General features: G+C 45.9%; 2 protein-coding genes across 10 annotated transcripts in view; both read right to left on the bottom strand.

Moving 5' to 3' along the window:
* Window positions 1–4541, bottom strand: part of XPOT (exportin for tRNA) — a 40359-nt gene extending 35818 nt beyond the window's left edge. For 6 of the 8 annotated variants that reach the window (XM_068114265.2, XM_068114268.2, XM_068114271.2 and 3 more), the window contains exons 1-3: window positions 3971–4519; window positions 2645–2727; window positions 2500–2556 (exon numbers count right to left, since the gene is read on the bottom strand). In XM_068114265.2, the coding sequence (XP_067970366.2) occupies window positions 2500–2556; window positions 2645–2727; window positions 3971–4030 (200 nt within the window). In that variant the 5' untranslated portion in view covers window positions 4031–4519. Of the gene's footprint in view, window positions 1–2499; window positions 2557–2644; window positions 2728–3970 lie in introns of all 8 variants that reach the window. The other 2 variants (XM_068114267.2, XM_068114269.2) reach the window with 1 other exon arrangement.
* Window positions 4542–15621: 11080 nt separating this feature from the next.
* Window positions 15622–19967, bottom strand: part of TMEM43 (transmembrane protein 43) — a 37607-nt gene continuing 33261 nt past the window's right edge. Inside the window, exon 12 of one of the 2 annotated variants that reach the window (XM_068114264.2) lies at window positions 15622–16212. In XM_068114264.2, coding sequence (XP_067970365.2) covers window positions 15983–16212 — 230 coding nt within the window. In that variant the 3' untranslated portion in view covers window positions 15622–15982. The remainder of the gene's footprint in view (window positions 16213–19967) is intronic. The other variant, XM_068114263.2, reaches the window with a different exon arrangement.

Here is a 19967-nt window from a genome sequence, read left to right as displayed (position 1 = left end):
ACCAATCAGCCTTCTCCCAATTATCAGCAAAGTCATGGAATCCATCATTGCTTCAGATATGAAATCTTTCCTCTTCTCCAATGGCTTGATCTCCGATCATCAATTTGGTTTCAGACCTGGTCACTCTACTCTGGACATGCTGCTTCTGCTTTCTCAACAATGGATGGAGGTCCTCAACGCCAAACAGGAAATTAGAGCTGTCTCCCTTGACATTTCACGTGCCTTCGATATGGTCTGGCACCCTGCTCTGCTCACCAAACTCTCCTCCTTTGGTATCCATGGAAATATCCACGCATGGCTGGCGGACGTCCTCTCTGGTCGTAGTCAACGTGTGGCCCAACTGAATGGGTTTCTCTCATCTCCTCTTCCTGTTCAGCCTGGAGTTCCCCATGGTAGTGTTCTGGGCCCTGTGCTTTTTCTGGTCTTCATCAATGATCTCTCTGACTCTCTTGAAAATCCTCTATCTCTTTGCTGACGACTCTACTCTCTGTCGCTCCATTCCTCATCCCTCAGATCGGCAGTCTGCAGCCTCCTCACTCTCTGTAGACCTGGACAAAATCACAGACTGGGCAAACAAATGGAACATGTCTTTCAATCCTGATAAATCTCACACTCTTACAATGTCTCTCCGAAAAGACCGACTGGACAACCCTCCCATCCACTTTCTGAATAATCCTCTCCAAGAAGTTCTGTCACTCAAGCTTTTGGGTCTCACTATTTGCCATGATCTTTCCTGGGAAAACCACATTTCAAATCTGGCTTCCAAAGCCAGTCGCCGACTGGGCATCCTCCGTCGTGCGAAGTCCTTCTTTGGCACACCTGAGCTCCTCACCACATACAAGGCTTTCATCCGCAGCTCTATGGAATACTGCTCTCCCCTCTGGTCTGGTGCTCCTGCCTCACACCTAGCTCGTCTTCACGCTGTTGAAACCAAAGCGTTCAGAATCATTGGAATCTCCCGCGATGAAGCTAACTCCAAGGGCCTTTCACTCACTCACCGCAGGCAGGTTGGTGGTCTTTCCGTCTTCTTCCGACTCCTCTCTGGCCTTTCCCCCCCCAGCTCTCTCTGGGCTCTGTCCCCCAAATATTCCTACAGGTCGCACAAGATCTGCCTGCAACCCTCTTATGGTTAAACTGCCAAAATCAAGACTTTCTGCTCACCTTCACTCCTTCATTCCTCTTTTCTCCCACCTCTGGAACAAACTCACTCTCTTCAATTCCACTCCTCCCTCCAGGTCTTTAAAACAGCTGTTCACCACCATCTCTTATCCTCCCCCATCCAAAACCTTGATCTTTTCTACCCCCGCTAATTTTGGTCCCCTTGTGTTTTATACCTCCCCCCGCCCCCCCCCTTCCCACGCCTCCTCCCCCCAAGCCCTCTCCCTCCCACACTTCTCGCTGCTCTCAAATGTTGTGGTTGTGTGCTTCCCCTTCTCTCCCCATCTTGTCTTCCGCTCCCTCTTTTGTATATTTTTTGTCTGGTTGATTTGTTTGTGAAATAAATGTTAGCTCTTTCACGAGCCTTAATTCAGGATACAAAAACCAAAAAAAAAAAAGAAGACGTACAGACTACTAACTCAACGCGGTAATCCACATGTACAAGAGTTTTTTTTAAATTGTAGACTCAATGGTTGGAATTGAGAAAAAAAATGAAATAGCAGATTTTATTTGCCAAATGTCTGCTTCTGCCTATAAATAAAATGCAAACATTCAAATGGCGATTTCTATTCGATATCTACCTTTCCTTCATTAGCAAGTTCCCGCTTTCCCTGCCACGTCTCCAATCGGGATTTTACTCCACTAACTCGAATGGGACACGGAAATACAACCCTGGGCGGCCATTTTGGTACCGGAGTCGCAGCTTACGAAACACACCGTGTCAATAACGGCGTTACAGCATCGGGCCGTTCATGAACAACCACCGTCATGTACGCTCGGTCGTCATGGGGTGCTTTATTCGTATCGTCAGGTAATTAACAAATGTGAAAAACAACATGTCCACCTTGTTCGCCATCGAGTCACCAATGGGAAAATCTGCACAATGCGTGTCATATGTACACCTGCCTGGACCCCGCAAACGTATACGGCAAAACAAAGGTGCACTGCCGGGGAGTACCAATTGAGCCGAAGATTAGCAAACCCGAATGGTGGAACTGGCATGCACCACCCCAACCTGCTAATGGAGATGGGTTCCCGTTTATTTCAACGTGGTGCATTCACAAAAAAATAATAATAATAATAAAAAAATTATGAATTATTGTATCAACAAAGTAAACACCCCCTTTATAAACACATTATGATGGCTCATTGGGATTGTGGTTTGATCGTCCGCTCCGAGTCTGGGAGGGCGGCGGTTCAACTCAGACGCTTCAAACCCTGTTTGAGCAAGTGTCACCAAAAACATTTTAAAATACTCAGCACTTAGAGGACAGAACACAACAACCGCAGGCTGTTCGTACCAAATGGGGAGGAGTAGGGGGCGGGAGACATACTACTCACCCACGTCTGATTTTGTGTTCCAACACTTGGAAACAGAAAAACTTAACGTTGTTGTCACTGTCGATGAGAGGGGGTGACAAATCAAAATTCAGTTGGCAAGGATCGTCAGCATAAGAAATGGCAGAAAACTTGTGACCGTCACTACCTGCATGAGCCTTGCGCCAATGTCTGCGTACAGAGCTGCCAGCCGTCTGGGGAGGATTTCAGCTGCTCAAAGTACGCTATCGCCTGAACAAGGGCAAACACACCTCGTCAAACAGAATAACCTTTGGTACAGACATTTTCTCCCTCTAAAAGATCGAGGCTCATAAAAGAGTGTGGGGGGGGGAGGGGGGAGGGGGGAGGGGGGAGGGTATGAACTGAGGGTTCAACAGCTCAACAGCTGGAAACAGTAAAAAGAACCACCGTTAGAGGCTATTTTTCCCCGCAGAGCAGGGGTTGTCCTTTTTCGGGCAACTTGGTCCCCTTTTTGAAGCAATGTTTTATGGCCAGATGCCCTTCCTGCCACCAATCCTGCGAGTCCCCTCTTGCGACACAGGGAATTACCAGTGAACTGGTACTCAATTTGCCGACCTCGGAAGGATGACAGGCTGAGTCAACCCCCCTGGTGTTAATTCAGCGATCGACCGGGATTCAAACCCAGGATCCTAGGATCCCAAGCCGGCACCCTAACCGCTTAGCCAACACCAGGCTTAACAATAACAGCTGGACACAGCAAAAAGAAACACCTGTAGAGGCTATTTTTCCCCGCAGAGCAGGGGTTGTCCTTTTTCGGGCAACTTGGTCCCCTTTTTGAAGCAATGTTTTATGGCCAGATGCCCTTCCTGCCACCAACCCTGCGAGTCGCCTTTTGCGACACAGGGAATTACCAGTGAACTGGTACTCAATTTGCTGACCTCGGAAGGATGACAGGCTGAGTCAACCCCCCTGGTGTTAATTCAGCGATTGACCGGGATTCGAACCCAGGATCCTAGGATCCCAAGCCGGCACCCTAACCGCTTAGCCAACACCAGGCTTAACAATAACAGCTGGACACGGTAAGGGAATGAATTAGACTGAGAAACAAAAGAAGGAGAGAAGAAAGGAAACACTGCAACCTAAAATTTACAAGAGTTTGGTTTGGGGTTAATAATCATCTTGGGAAGGGGAGATGGAGAAACAGACAAAGAAACACAACTTCCATCAACAGGCCACAGCCTCAGCTTTTTACAACTACTACCAAAACTACCCTTACCCAAAGGACACACACTCAAGACCCCGGTACCACCCTTGATGTCATGCCTCAATTGTGCTCTTGTGCATCCGGATATTCTTGGGTGACAATTTTCCCTTGACCCCATTTGCGTCTGTTAGCCCTCTGCTCTTCCATGAGCCTCGACATCTGTGAAAATGATGGAGTAAAGGCTCCTGCCAAGTTAAATATGGTGACGTGAGATGGTGGTGCCTGGTTAAGTGGGTCGAAGGTTCTCACCCGTTGATGCGATCTTGAATCGGCCTGGGGAGCGAGACCACGCAGGGCCTGCTCGTCCATGGCCGGGCTGCACGATCACGACGACCTGTTGAAACAGAGACCCGAGGAATTCATCAAGGAAGAGCCGAGGTCACACTCACAGGGACCGCCAGAGGGCGCCCTTCAGCCGGGACTCGTCGATCTGACGCTCACGTGGACCGTCTCGGCTCGCACGTGGCGACGTCTCTGAAACACGAGGCAAGCTTCGCTGCGTCTCCCACTGGGGTCCCACAAGGTGCTCCGGGTCACGGCTACAACGGCGAGACTACCCACGGAAGCCGAGATGACTCAATCAAATGAGGCCTTTCAGTCTCTGGAGACCGAACTATACTGGGGCTGGCGAACCCGACGCGAATGTTCCTCTCGACAAGGGAAGAGGAGACCGCCGAAGAGTGGTGCGAAGACTACGAGTGAACAATGCCAATGGTGATGCGCATTGCGCAGAGAAGTTGAGCGCCCGAAACAAGCCGTCTCACTTCCCTCGTCACGGCTAATAAGGCAGAGCGACTCGCAAGCTGCTCTCCCATTGGCCACTTCAATCTGAGTAGCGCGTTCCCATTGGTTTACTGAACGAAGGGTCCGGTGATGTCATTTGTGCGTAGAACATATTTGATTGGTGGAAAGATAATAATTTATGCACGTCATCACATTGCTCATGGTGATTGGCTGAAGACTGACGAATATTCGAAAACCGTAATATTTAAATAATGAACCGAGACGCTTCGGCCTTGGAATAACAAGGAAATTTGACGCAAGAGGAGGCCACACGGCCCATCATGACTGTACTACACCAACGCCAGCGGTATGTTCCGTTAGCAAACAGCGTGCCGAGCGGCTTGCTTGATTAAATGGGCTCAAGTATGCACTCAAACGGAACGCAGCGCTTAATATGGCGGTCTCCAAGTAAACGATGTTATCGTGGAACTGGCCGTCGCTTTCAGTCGACTCGGTTATCTTATAAAAACAACATTCCCCAAACAAATTTTTTGTGTTAGCAGCGGAGACCGCCATGTTGTCAAGAGTACGAGGCAGAGGGAGAGATTTTTTTTTTTTTTTTTTTTTTTGTATACAAGATCGAGGCTCGTGAAAGAGCTAACATTCATCACACAAAAAGTCAAACCGACACACAAAACACAAAATAAGGGGAGCGGTAGACAAGATGGGGAGAGAGGGGGAAGGACGGACACAAACACAACATTTGAGAGCAAGGACATCGAGAGAACTGTGGGAGGGAGAGGGATTGGGGGGAGGTAGAAGAGGTATAAAACATATGGACTTCCAGGAAAGAAGATGGAATTTCGAGAAAGTGTATCTGGGGTGAAAATTAGCGGGGGTAGAAAAGATCAAGGTTTTGGATGGGGGTGGTGATGGTGGTGAACAGGTGTTTTAAAGACCTGGAGGGAGGAGTGGGATTGAAGGGAGTGGGGGAGTTTGTTCCAGAGGTGGGAGAAAAGGGGAATGAAAGAGTGAAGGTGAGCAGAGAGCCTTGATTTTGGCAGTTTAACCAAAAGAGGGTTGCTGGCAGATCTTGTGCGACCTGCAGGAATATTTGGGGGACAGAGCCTAGAGAGAGCTGGGGGGAGCAAGGCCAGAGAGGAGTCGGTAGAAGACAGAAAGACCACCAACCTGCCTGCAAGGAGAGTGAGTGAAAGGCCCTCGGAGTTAGCTTCATCGCAGGAGATTCCAATGATTCTGAAAGCTTTGGTTTCAACAGTGTGCAGCCGGGCTAGGTGTGAGGCAGGAGCACCGGCCCAGAGGGGGGAACAGTATTCCATTGAGCTGCGGATGAGCCTTGTATGTGGTGAGGAGCTCAGGTGTGCCGAGGAAGGACTTCGCACGACGGAGGATGCCCAGTCGGCGACTGGCTTTGGAGGCCAGCTTGGAAATGTGGTTTTCCCAAGAAAGATCATGGCAGATAGTGAGACCCAAAAGCTTGAGCGACAGAACTTCTTGGAGAGGATTGTTGAGAAAGTGGATGGGAGGGTTTTCCAGTCGGTCTTTTCGGAGAGACATAGTAAGAGTGTGAGATTTGTCAGGATTGAAAGACATGTTCCACTTGTTTGCCCAGTCTGTGATTTTGTCCAGGTCTGCAGAGAGTGAGGAGGCTGCAGACTGCCGATCTGAGGGATGAGGAATGGAGCGGCAGAGAGTGGAGTCATCAGCAAAGAGATAGAGAGGATTTTCCAGAGAGTCGGAGAGATCATTGATGAAGACCAGAAATAGCACAGGGCCCAGAACACTGCCTTAGGGAACTCCAGCCAGAACAGGAAGGGGAGATGAGAGAAATCCATTCAGGGCCACGTTGACTTGGTCGTTGACTACGACCAGAGAGGAGGTCCGCAAGCCATGCGAGGAGATTTCCATGGATACCATAGGAGAAGAGTTTGGTGAGCAGAGCTGGATGCCAGACCGTATCGAAGGCACGTGATATGTGAAGGGAGACAGCTCTTATTTCCTGTTTGGCATTGAGGACCTCCATCCATTGTTGAGACAGCAGAAGCAACCTGTCCAGAGTAGAATGACCTGGTCTGAATCCAAATTGATGATCGGAGATCAAGCCATTGGAGAAGAGGAAGGATTTTATATCCGAAGCAATGATGGATTCCATGACTTTGCTGATAATTGGGAGCAGGCTGATTGGTCTGTAGTTGCAAGGATCTGTTTTTGCCCATTTTTTGTGTAAAGCGGTAATGGTTGCTGATTTCCAAGATGCTGGCAAATGACCTTGAGCAAAAGAGAGGGTGAAGATAATAGAGAGACGGAGTGAAAGAGCAGCAGAGCTGGATTTTACGACCCGTGGGCTGATGCCGTCTGGTCCAGTTGCAGAATCAGAGTCGAGGTTTGACAAAAACTTCTCCACCTTGTCAGGAGAGAAGGACACAGAGTCCAGGAGCAGTTTGGTTCGACTGGGTAAGGTGGGAACAGCGAGAGATGGGTTTGGGACACAAGATTTTGAGGCAAACACAGAGTTGAGGCATTCGGCTTTGTCACGTGCGGTGTCAACTGTGTAGCCATTTGAGGTAAGGGAGGGGATGGAAGGGGAACAAACACCAGAAACGGATTTGACCAGACGCCACCAGGATTTGGAGGAAGGAGACAGGTTTGAGAGTTCATTCTTGAGTGTGGAGAGATCGTGCTTCCTGGCACTCCTGAGAGGAGACACACACTTGTTCCGAGCTTGGTGGAAGGAACTGAGATTGCCTTCAGTTGTATTTGCCTTCGAAGAGGCAAAGGCAAGTCGTTTCAGGGCAACTGCCTCACCACAAGACTCAGTGTACCATGGACGGGAGGAAGGGTAAGACAACTGAAGACGAGATGGGATGAATCTGTGCATGAGAGAGAGCACTTTACTTTGGAAGAATTCCCTGGAAGAATTGATGTCAGAGGCAGTAGAGATGGGAGACCAGTCCAGATGATTGATGGCTGCTTGCAGACCATGCCAGTCGGCCTGAGTGAAATGCCAGACTCGTCGGCGCTGAGGAGGCTCTCTGAGAATGGCCAGAGAGATGTCCACTTTAACAAGCACATGATCAGAAGAACCGATTGGAGCAGAAGAAGAGCAGCAGACATTTGCAGGGAAGTTTGTCATAACCAAGTCTAGAAGAGAAGATACTCCATTGACTGAGATCCGGGTCGGGAAATTGACAGATTGTGTCAGTCCCAATGAGTCGCAGAAGTCCTTTGCTTGGCAAGGGGGGAGTTTAGGAGGGGAGGGGCAATGGGGGAATTTAGGAGGTGAGGGGCAAGGGGGGAGATTTGGAGGGGAGGGGCAAGGGGGGAGTTTAGAAAGTGGATGATTAATGAAAGACGAACATTTATAACAAATTGGGTTTATTGTGATTTTCAAGTTAGCGATCCGTTTAAGAACGATGGAGGAGGGGTGGAATGAATGTGAATTTCAAGCATGTAGTGAGAAAGAATTATAAGAGATTGAATATTTTTTTGAAGTGGAATGAGTTGAAGAGGAAATTGAAAAAAGCCTTTTAAATAGGAAGAAAAACAGCGTGTTGTAATATAACACTGAATAAAACACTGCAGGGGAAGGTTTAAACATATTTAAACAGAACCGTGAAGAACAATCTTATATTCACAAAAATACCAACGGGGAGAGGGAGCCTAGAGGGACAAGCACGAGTCACGTGATCAGGGCAAAAGGTGGAAGGCAAGCAGATAATGGGGGCGAGGCAACACAGCGCACGTGGACAGAAGCACATGATGAGACAAAAGCACACACGATGAGAAGCACACGATGAGGCAAAAGCACACACGATGAGAAGCACACGATGAGACAAAAGCACACATGATGAGAAGCACACGATGAGACACGTGGATAAAGGGAAATAAATGTTGTTTTTTTGGGGGGGGGGGAGGAGGGGGGGAGGTTTAAACGTTAGACAGAGAGTAGATGATTGGGGAAGTTCGGGGGAAAAGGGAAAAATCTAAGAACCAAACAAAAACAGCGAAGGAAGAAACTTAAGTGAACAAACTTCGACGGGAGACCGGGTAAGCCTGAGGCAACAAGGCCGCACACGCCGGGCGAACAGAAACGATTAATTTATGAAAGATTAACACCGAGAATCTTCCTAGGGACACGCTATAGGTACACACACCGAAAGATCAATACAATTTCGACAAAAATACAATGGGGAAGTTGCATGCGACGTCATCGTCTTCGTCACGTGACCGCTTGGGTGGCAAAACATTGCTTCTGCCACCATACGTAATGGCGGCAATTTGAAACTCGTCTCGCATATAAATGCCCCCTACCTCCAAAGGTGCCACACCCACCCAAAGGTGCCATGCTGGGATTTCCGCGATGTCAACGTAAACAAAGGGTAAATGGAGGTAACTACACTCGCATTTTGATTTATTTGCAGGCAGAAGTTTTGATCCAACCCACCCAGATTATGTTCCAACTCTATTCAGCAATTCTCCTCCATTCGCACAGGAGAAAATAGCCAAAAGCATGGACAGGTGAGAAGTAGCCTTGACTTTTGTAAATATTGTGTAATTTTGTAGATCTAGGCCTAAATGAAACTGTTTTGACTCTAAACCTAAAATACATTAGAATCGAATTTGAAGAGTCTGCATAGTCTGTTTTAATTTGCAATAATGGAAAATACAAGAGATTATTCTGTACCTGCATAGTCTATTTAAATATTCCTGGAAGCAACTTTGTAGAAATTTAGTATTGAGTTTAAAATTGTTCAAATTTATACAAGGTGACTAATTTGGATGCCAAACAAATCAAACAAATCAGACCTTTGACATACACTTATTAATTAATTTATTATATCAAATCACAAATGCCTACTTTTCCTCAGCAGTTTTTAGGTAGAGCCTTTATTTTAATTTCATATACTAGGGCATGCCCGTACTATATATATATCTAAAATTATATCCCCCCCCCCTCTATTTACATGAAATGGTTTGGTCCATTCGCAAAGCCAAAGCGAACGGCTTGCGAGTACGGTGACAATCCCCCCCCTCTATTTACATGAAATGGTTTGGTCCATTCGCAAAGCCAAAGCGAACGGCTTGCGAGTACGGTGACAATCCCCCCCCTCTATTTACATGAAATGGTTTGGTTCATTCGCAAAGCCAAAGCGAACGGCTTGCGAGTACGGTGACAATCCCCCCCCTCTATTTACATGAAATGGTTTGGTCCAAAGCGAACGGCTTGCGGAGTTTGGTAAATAAATCGCCATAGCTCGGTAACTACTTCTCCGATTAATATGAAACCTTGAAAAGGCACATCCTCGGGTCCCCAGCAATATACCTGGCAAGTTTCAAGTATATCGGACCCGTGGTTGTCGAGAAACAGCGGTCACAGACAAACACACACACACACACACACACACACACACACACACACACACACACACACACACACAGACATACACACAGAGATTACTGGAATTATAGATAGATAAACTTATTAACCACACTATATAGTATCTATAGTACATGAATTTCATCTTATATTAATTATAGATACAATAACGTGCAAGAGCGACGTGGGAAGCGAGAGGAGTCCATGAAGAGGCGAGTAGCAGCCAAGGCTCTCATGGTACTCACTCACCTAGAGATGATGTCGAAGATGTTTATGATGAAACTTGCACACCTGTGGCATGCCAAACAGAATTGACCATGAAGGACATCAGCGAGTTGGAAACAAGATCTTCCTTTGACTTCAATTCATTGAGAAAGGAAAATGAAGAGTATGTGAAAAGCATAAACAAATTGTCTGTAAGTGAGAAAAGCTTTCAGGTTGATGAGAAGGTGGTTTTGTTCTGCACCGGTTTGCCTAATTTTGCGACTTTAATGTGCCTCTTGCAGATACTGTGTCCATGTGTGAAAGATTTTCAATCTAGGATTTTGACAAATTTCCAGCAGCTGATGATTGTATTCATGAGACTGCGACTGAATTTAAAGGGTGAAGATCTTGCATACAGATTTGGCGTTAGTCCTTCTACTATATCTAGAATTTTCAGGAAGTGGATTCATGTTTTGTACATAAGACTGAGACCCTTGATAAGATGGCCTACTCATGCTGAACTCATACACACTCATACACGCGTATAAAATACACACATATAAAATACACACGTATAAAATAGCTGCAATAATAAGTACCACGTTCCAAGATAAAAATTTCCTTGAAATATAAAACTAGGGAAAGAAAAGGTAAATCTGTTATGAATCTCACTTGGAGAATATGTGTTAAGAGATTAATCTCACTTGGAACACATTCATGGTATTTAAAAGTCTGACTATATAAGGCATTGCACTCTTTCTGTAACGTTCAGTCCTGCACCTAATTTCTCTAACCTTATTGCCGTGACGTAATTGTCTAAGTGACGATTGTTTGTTTGGTAACCAGTCTGGGTATCTACCTTACAAAGAAGATGCAAAATTGCTACAAAGTTGTTCACGACGTTCGTGCAGTGAATTCAGCTGGCAGGTACTCAAAGCATTGTGGTAGGAATCATAATCGGCAGCAAAAATAATTCTCAATGCTCTTCTTTGTATCGATTCAATCAATGCATGCTGTTGTTGTGTCAATGAGGAATGCCATACGGGACAGCAATATTCTAACACTAGCCGAAACCCGTGGAACATCCACGGAAGGGAGGATGTGGTGTATGTATAGAGTGTACCATTATGGATGGCATAGGGGATTTGCTTGTCCGAGTAAGAGGTAGGAAGAAAGATGAGAATGAAGAGTGCGTATATGAACAACGATCGCTGACACCGGCACAAATGCATGCTCTGGATTGTCCACTCGGTGGACGGCTTGCTTTCGCCTTCGCCTGTCCAATCAGGGGACGGCTCGCTTCGCCTTCGCCCAGCAGACGCCAATACGATGGCGTCGTAAGATGGCGTCGTATCGGCAGTTAATCGGATGCTTTTGGGCCCCAACGTCGGCTAATTCAGATTTTTCGAGTATGGCTGTACGTGATAAACAAAGAGCGCGGTTCGTAGATCGTAAATCCATGAGTGCCGTGGGCATCGGGTCACTGGGTGCGGCGTAAAAGGGATAACAAAGTCGAGTCCTTACGCTATTATTATATAGATAGGTCTGATGTAAGAAATGTACACAGTGATGAGATCTTCCATCGGAATATGGTACTTCCTCAAATATCGTGGTCAAGGCAGGGTAGAATCTTGGTGCCATTGGACCTCGCTCCTGATAAAGGAAAGAGGAGAAAAACAAGAAGAAGAAAGTTTCTGCCAATCCATTAAAGTATCTATAGCTCCTCGACTTTCCTGAATCTGTCCACCTGGTGTTTCACAGGCAGGGCGATTCATTGGGTGCCGCCCCTCGGATGGACGTTAAACTGGCGTCCCATCTGCCAGAATTTGTTGGATGACATTACAGATCCCAGTGTCCTCTGTGAAGAGTAGGTGAACTCGCGCCGGCACCCTGAACAAATTACAAAATTCCTGCCATAACCAGCAGAGGGCACTGCATCGGCGGCACAGCTGCACCCTCAGCCAATGATGCTACCCACAGCCTTCTGCTGCATACCGACAAATAAGATCCCATCGCAAGACCAGATCGGTACAGCAACTATTTTAAGCATGAATCATTATGCTTACACATCCAAACAGATGTTATATGACAATTACAGGACTGTATTTGAAAATCTTCCTCAAACTAATGTCTTTTTTTTTTTTCAAAGTGATAATCATGTACAAGCAAAATAAAGCACAAGGTAAAAAAAGGCTTATACAAGCAAATTAATTTGTCCACTAATCCCCTTCTAAATTCACGCATAAACTACATTAGTGTCTCCTTATGTCTTTTGTCCTGCACGTTGTGTACAAGTTTACTCCACCACGTGCAGGACACAACCAAAAATGAAAAAATAAATAAATAAAGACTGCGTACGACCGCAAGGTTGCACGGTTTACGTTTTGCATCACTCAGACAGATCTGCATCCAGACCTAAACCAAAATCTAATCGGCTTGTTCCTCTCACCTACCCAATTCATCCACCAAGTTTTGTCATAACTCGTCCACAACCTTTTGAAATATCATGACATTTTTGGCCCAATTGAAAGAAGAAAAAAAAACACTCGAAATTCTATTATTGAAATTCCAGATCTTCCCCAAAATCAAATGAATTTGCCCTCGTCACACACCCAACATGTCCACCGAGTTTTGTCCAAATCCGCCCATAACTGAAATATATCCTACTCACAGAGAAAGACAGGAAAATGACATCCGTCTACCTTCCGTGGCAGAGGTAACGACCATTTGTAAAATACTCATATGGACACCATCAAGAATGATAATTACTGGCAGAACTTGCAGAAATCATTGCTCGAGTAATGATCAGGGATCTCTCCCAAAATCAACTATTCGTTTTGGTTGAAACTTCTCCCGTTTGAATTCATCTTCAAACTAGAACGGCACTCTTCGAGTTACCTGATTAGCCTCCGCCCACATTATTACATCATTCTAATACTTACATCAAGTTTGATTTAAATCCATTCAGCTGTGCCCAAGTTAGCACATTTCTACCTGACATGACCTCTGACCGATTGACCCCCAAATTTAATCAGTTCATGTTTACATCATTATACAAACCTATACCAAGTTTTAATTTAAATCCCCTTAGCTGTTCACAAGTTCTCATTTTTACCTGACATGACCTCTGACCTTTGACCTCGGGACCCCCAAAATCGAATCAGTTAATCTTTACATCATTATACATATCTGTACCAGGTTTGAATTAGATCCCTTTAGCCATTCTCAAGTTAGTGCATTCAGAAAGTATTCAGACCCCTTCACTTTTTTCACATTTTGTTATGTTGCAGCCTTATGCTGAAATCGTTTAAATTCATTTTTTCCCTCATTAATCTCCACTCAATACCCCATAATGACAAAGAGAAAACAGGATTTTATAAAGTTTTGCTAATTTATTAAAAAGAAAAAACTGAAATATCACATTGACATAAGTATTCAGACCCTTTGCTATGACACTTGAAATTTAGCTTAGGTGCCTCCCATATCTCTTGATCATCTTTGAGATGTTTCTACACCTTGATTGGAGTCCACCTGTGGTAAATTCAATTGATTGAACATGATTTGGAAAGGCACACACCTGTTGTCTATATAAGGTCTCACAGCTGACAATGCATATCAGAGCAAAAACCAAGCCATGAGGTCGAAGGAACTGCCTGCAGAGCTCAGAGACAGGATTGAGTTGAGGCACAGATCTGGGGAAGCCGCCAAAAAAAATCTCTGCTGCATTGAAGATTCCCAAGAGCACAGTGGCCTCCATAATCCTTAAATGGAAGAAGTTTGGAACAACCAGGACTCTTCCTAGAGCTGGCCGCCCGGCCAAACTGAGCAATCGGGGGGAAAAGGACCTTGGTAAGAGAGGTGACCAATAACCCGATGGTTACTCTGCCTGAGCTCCAGAGATCCTGTGTGGAGATGGGAGAAACTTCCAGAAGGATAACCATTACTGCAACACCCCACCAATCTGGGCTTGATGGCAGAGTGGCCAGACGGAAGCCAAACAGTTCAATCTTGGTTTCATCAGACCACAGAATCTTGTTTCTCACAGTCTGAGAGTCCTTTAGGTGCTTTTGTGCAAGCTCCAAGCGGGCTTTCATGTGTCTTTCACCGAGGAGAGGCTTCCGTCCGTTTGACCTTTGGCGCAAAATCTAATCACTTAATCTTTACCTCAGTATACATACCTTTGCCAAGTTTGACTAAGATCCCTTTAGCCATTCTCAAGTTATCGCGGTAACGAAAACCAATCACTGACAGACGGACGGACAGACAGTTGGACGGACAACCTGAAAACATAATGCCTCCGGCGACTTTGTCAGCGGAGGCATAACAAAACATTGTTAACCCACTCCATGCAAATGATGCGCATTTGGCTTGCTTAGATGGCCTTCTTATTAGTCCCCTACCGGTGTACACCGGAGGGGACTATAGGTTTGCACTCCGTCTCTCCGTCTGTCAGTCAGTCAATCAGTCAGTCTGTCCATCACGCAAAGAACAGTTTTCCGGACTTGTTTTCTAAACTCTTAATGCTAATGATTTCAAACTTGGTACATGGTTTCCGCATGATAAGGTACAGATCAAGTTCGAACTTCACGACGTTTCGATCATTTTTGACAAAGTTATGGCACTTTGAACTTTGGTAATTTCCCCAACAGTTTTCCGGACGATAATTTGGAGTGCGGTAAGTCAAAGCTGTTAATATTCCTTGTTTTAACTCCAATTTACATTCTGTTTCCACTTTTAGTGAGAAATAGGGGTCTGTGCAACCATTCATAAACTTTATTTGGTGCAAATTGGATAGTTTTTAGCCAAGTTACCTCAGACCGTGAGTTGGTAATTATATAATTCACACATAGTGCAATACGTGCAGGCTGCTCCACGGAGCGACCTTGCGGGCTTATTTTAACTCCGATTTACATTCTTTTTCCCCTTTTAGTGAGAAGTAGGGGTCTGTGCAACCATTCATGAACTTTATTTGGTGCAAATCGGATAATTTTTAGCCGAGTTACCTCAGACCGTGAGTTGGTAATTATATAATTCACACAGTGCAATACATGCAGGCTGCTCCACAGAGCGACCTTGCGGGCTTATTAGTCCCCTACCGGTGTACACCGGAGGGGACTATAGGTTTGCACTCCGTCCCTCCGTCTGTCCCTCTGTCCATCACGCAAAGAACAGTTTTCCGGACTTTTTTTCTAAACTCTTAATGCCAATGAATTCAAACTTGGTACATCCGGTAGGGGACATGTATTGCAGCGCAATACTCAGAATGCTTATTTATCTTCAGTCTGCTGTCGAAAACCACATGTTGACACCAAAACTTGATCAAATCCGTATGACCACTCAGCGAGTGCACCATTGTGGTGGTTGGTGGTGGTCCATTGCAACATTCTGTGGCAATCTCAACAGGCAAGATCATCTTTGGGAACTTCAGGATAAATAAATGTTGTACACTGGGCAAGCACACATTGGCAAGAGGAAAGCAAAAGGCCTTTCAATTTCAGCACAGGACCTACAGTTAAGAGTCTTGAAGAGCGATTGAAGCAATTCTGACAACACGAGCAATACTCAAACAAGTAAATAATTTTAAAAATTTTTAATAAGAAAGCAGATCACGAAAATTAATGTTCAATTAGCGAAGTCCTGAAGTTCAGCAGAAATACAACCCCCTCCCACCCCCCCAAACAACATGGCACACAATCAGATGTGATGGCTTAACGAGCACCAAAGTTTGACTAAGATCCCTTTAGCCGTTCTCAAGTTAGCTGTTCTCAAAGAAACCAAAGAAAATGTAAAAATAATCAAAAAATGTGAACGATGAATGGTTAAACCAACGGTAAAACAAATCAACTAAAATAAAGTTTAAAAAAAAGGAAATTAAAGGATACATGCTTAAATAGAGAATATGAAAAGTGACGGAGTACAGATGTCAAGTCGGACCATCAGTAATTTTTCTTGGCATCTTCACGTGGCGTGGGTGGACCTGCAGGCCTGTACCAATAGCAGAGCCAGAGGGGCAGAAGAGCCAGTGAAATGAGGAGAACTGTGATCAGCGGATGAAACACCAGCCAAGCGAGGGCCACGACCAGAAGAGAGATGGAGAGCGACAGTGCGCCACAAAACAGTGACAGCCCGACGCGAACGCAGTCTCGCACGAAGGGTACCCAGGACACTAGGGTTGGGTGTCGGGATGCAAAGAAAGCAAGTTTAGGTTTAACTAGAACAGCACGCAGTAGAGCGGATACCTCTGCCAGGCTGAACATTTTATGTTTTGTATCCTATTCATAGATCAGATGTGCACCCAGAAGCCTATCATGGATACACGGATGGACAACTCAAAAATAAACTCTGTCCACTTTCGATGGTAGAGGTAAAAACAATACAAACAAGAAAGAGCAATCAGAGACTGCAGACCCTTGCCAGGACATGTTTTTAGTGGTTTGGGTTTTGTGTTAAAACAAATATGGCAGCCGAACCATGTGACCGATGACGTCATTATTTTTTTTTCCTCCACCAATTTATCCCTAGATGACGCTCAATAAATTTCATCTTGATCGGATGAAGTTTTGTACTTGTCGAATTATGATGTCATAATGGAGGAACCTATGACATCATCATTTACATATGTTATTCCCCATGGAGACTTCTTTACAATAAGCCATGTCTCAATTTTTCCTATGCAGTGCTTTCAGAGATATAAAGGTGTTTTTTCGTTTTTTTCCAAAATAGTGCCCGCACCACGTGACCGATGACATCATAATTATCATTAAATGGACCCTTGCTTGGGAGATCTCGCGAGATCTTGGAGACGGCGGCAGGGATTTTCGAAGCTCCACACGGTCTCCACGTTTTTCGAAGTTAAGTCTGTTCACAATTGTATTTTGTCGAAACTGTATTTATCTTTCGGTGTGTGAAGTTATTGTGTGCAACTTTGGTTGTTTCTCGGTGTTTATCTTTCATAAATTGATCGTCTGTTTGCCGTGTCGCGAGCAAGGCCTTGTACAGTGTGCACTGTACAACCTTGAGGCTTTGTTTTTCTCTCAGTGGTCCGTCGTTTGTGATCCAATAACTTTCGTTCTCTGTATTCCCAGTCTTTTCACCCATAGCCTACTTCCTTGTGTAAATCTCAACTCAAAAAAAAAAAAAAAAAAAAAAAAAAAAAACATTTCCTTCTCTGTTCTCATTCGTTTATTCATTCTTATTCGTTCGTTCGTTCTTCGACCACGTGTTTCTCCCCCATTTCCCCAGATAGTTTTCACTCATTAACCTTCAATGTTTACACTTTCCCCTCAAGTTATGTATTCCGTCATATTTTATAACACCTTTTTCTTCTTCTTCTTTAAAAGGCTGCTTTCGACTTGCTCACCAAATCAATTCATCCCAAAAAAAATATCCATCTCCTATAGTGCCTTTGTTCTACATTCCCTAAACTCTCCTGCACTCCATCCTCCATCCAGCGTCCTTAAACGTATTTTTAACTCGAAGGTCACAAGAAACTCATTTTGCAATAAATGTTCGTTTCCCATAAATCGTACACTTTCAAAAATCCAATCTCACCTCTCCCCTCCAAATCTTCCCCATAACCCCTCCCCTCCAAATCTTCCCCATCACCCCTCCCCTCCAAATCTTCCCCATCACCCATCCCTTTCAAATCTCCCCCCTTGCCCCCTCCCTCCTAAACTACCCCCTCACCCCTCCCCGCCAAGACGCCCCCTCGCCCCTCCCCTCCTAGACTCCTGCCTCACCCCTCCCCTCCAAATCTCCCCCATATCCCATCCCTTTCAAATCCCTCCCCTTGTCCCTTCCCTCCCAAACTCCCCCCTCACCCCTCCCCTTCAAATCTCCCCACCCTCATTGCTTCTCAATTTCCCCCCGCTCACTCCCCCTCCTCAAAGCGTCCTCCCCGCTTCTTCCCCCTTCAAACTCTCACCTCCATCTCCCCCAACCTTCTGCCTCGCTCTTCCCCCTCCTCAAATAACACCTCATTGTGGCTCACCCAATCACCATCAAACCTTTTGTCCGCCCCATCCTTCCCTTTCTCCGAGCTATTCTGAAATCTCTGACACACCTTCAACAGCTCTCCCTACCTCTTCCACCTCTTCCACATCTTACCCTACCCCTCCTCCCACCTGTTCTGTATCTGATGCTCCCCCTTCCTCTTCATTAACGGTATGGACCTCAAACATCCGGGGCCTTCGTTCAAACTTAACCGATCTCTCCATACAGGTTGCTTCTGTCAAACCAGACGTGATCTGCTTAACAGAAACTTTCCTCCTTTATGATGTCTCTGATTCCATAGTATCTCTCCCGGGCTACTCCCTCCTCCGGTATGATAGACCTGAGCCTCGTCCTGGAGGCGGGGTTGCTATCTTTATCAAAAACTCTTCCTCACTCGCCCTGCACTGCACTCTCTCCACCTCACCCCCAGGAATACCTCTGGCTACGGCTTCCCCTTCGCTCCCACCTCTTGTTCATATGTGTGTTGTACCGTCCTCCAAACAGTGATGACTCCATCTACATCTCGCTGTCTGATGATATGGACCAACTTCTATCTACTCATCCCAACTCTCTCTTCCTCATATGTGGTGATTTCAACTGTCATCATGCCAGTTGGCTGGGTGTGGGTACCTCTCTCACCAGCCATGGCTCCTCAGCAAAGGACTTCTGCGACTCACTGGGACTGACACAATCTGTCAATTTCCCGACCCGGATCTCAGTCAACGGAACATCTTCTCTTCTGGACTTGGTTATGACTAACTTCCCTGAAAATGTCTGCTGCTCTTCTTCTGCTCCGATCGGAACATCTGATCATGTCCTTGTTAAAGTGGACATCTCTCTGACCATCCTCAGGGAGCCTGCTCAGCGTCGACGAGTCTGGCATTTCACTCAGGCCAACTGGCACGGTCTTCAAGCAGCCATCAATCATCTGGACTGGTCTCCCATCTCTACCACCTCTGACATCAACTCATCCTGGGAATTCTTCCAAAGTAAATTGCTCTCTCTCATGCACAGATTTATCCCATCTCGTCTTCAGTTGTCATACCCTTCCTCCCGTCCATGGTACACGGAATCTTGTGGTGAGGCTGTTGCCCAGAAACAACTTGCCTTCATCTCCTGGAAAGCAAATCCAACGGAAGGAAATCTCATTTCCTTTCACAAAGCCCGAAACAAGTGTGTGTCCACCCTCAGGAGAGCCAGGAAACAATATCTCTCCGTTCTCAAGACCGAACTCTCTTATCTGTCTCCCTCTTCCAAATCCTGGTGGCGTCTGGTCAAATCCGTTTCTGGTGTTTGTTCCCCCTCCATCCCCTCCCTTACCTCAAACGGCTACACAGCTGACTCCGCACGTGAAAAAGCTGAATGCCTCAACTCTGTGTTTGCCTCTAAATCTTGTGTCCCAAACCCATCCCTCTCTGTACCCACCATACCCAGTCGTACCCTGCTGCTCCTGGACTCCGTGTCCTTTCCTCCTGACAAGGTGGAAAAGTTTCTGTCAACCCTCGACTCTGATTCTGCAACTGGACCCGACGTCATCAGCCCACGGGTCCTAAAATCCTGCTCTGCTGCTCTATCTCACCCTCTCTCTGTTCTCTTCGCCCTCTCTTTTGCTCAAGGTCAACTGCCATCTGCTTGGAAATCAGCCAACATCACCGCTTTGCACAAAAAAGGTGCAAAAACAGATCCTAGCAACTACAGACCAATCAGCCTTCTCCCAATTATCAGCAAAGTCATGGAATCCATCATTGCTTCTGATATGAAATCTTTCCTCTTCTCCAATGGCTTGATCTCTGATCATCAATTTGGTTTCAGACCAGGTCACTCTACTCTGGACATGCTGCTTCTGCTGTCTCAACAATGGATGGAGGTCCTCAATGCCAAACAGGAAATTAGAGCTGTCTCCCTCGACATATCACGTGCCTTCGACAC

The sequence above is a fragment of the Myxine glutinosa genome, chromosome 4 (assembly GCF_964187855.1).
Source record: "Myxine glutinosa chromosome 4, kmMyxGlut1.1, whole genome shotgun sequence".
Lineage (NCBI taxonomy): Eukaryota > Metazoa > Chordata > Myxini > Myxiniformes > Myxinidae > Myxine > Myxine glutinosa.
Note: the sequence above shows the minus strand (reverse complement) of the source record. Positions and strands in the feature narration are given on the sequence as shown.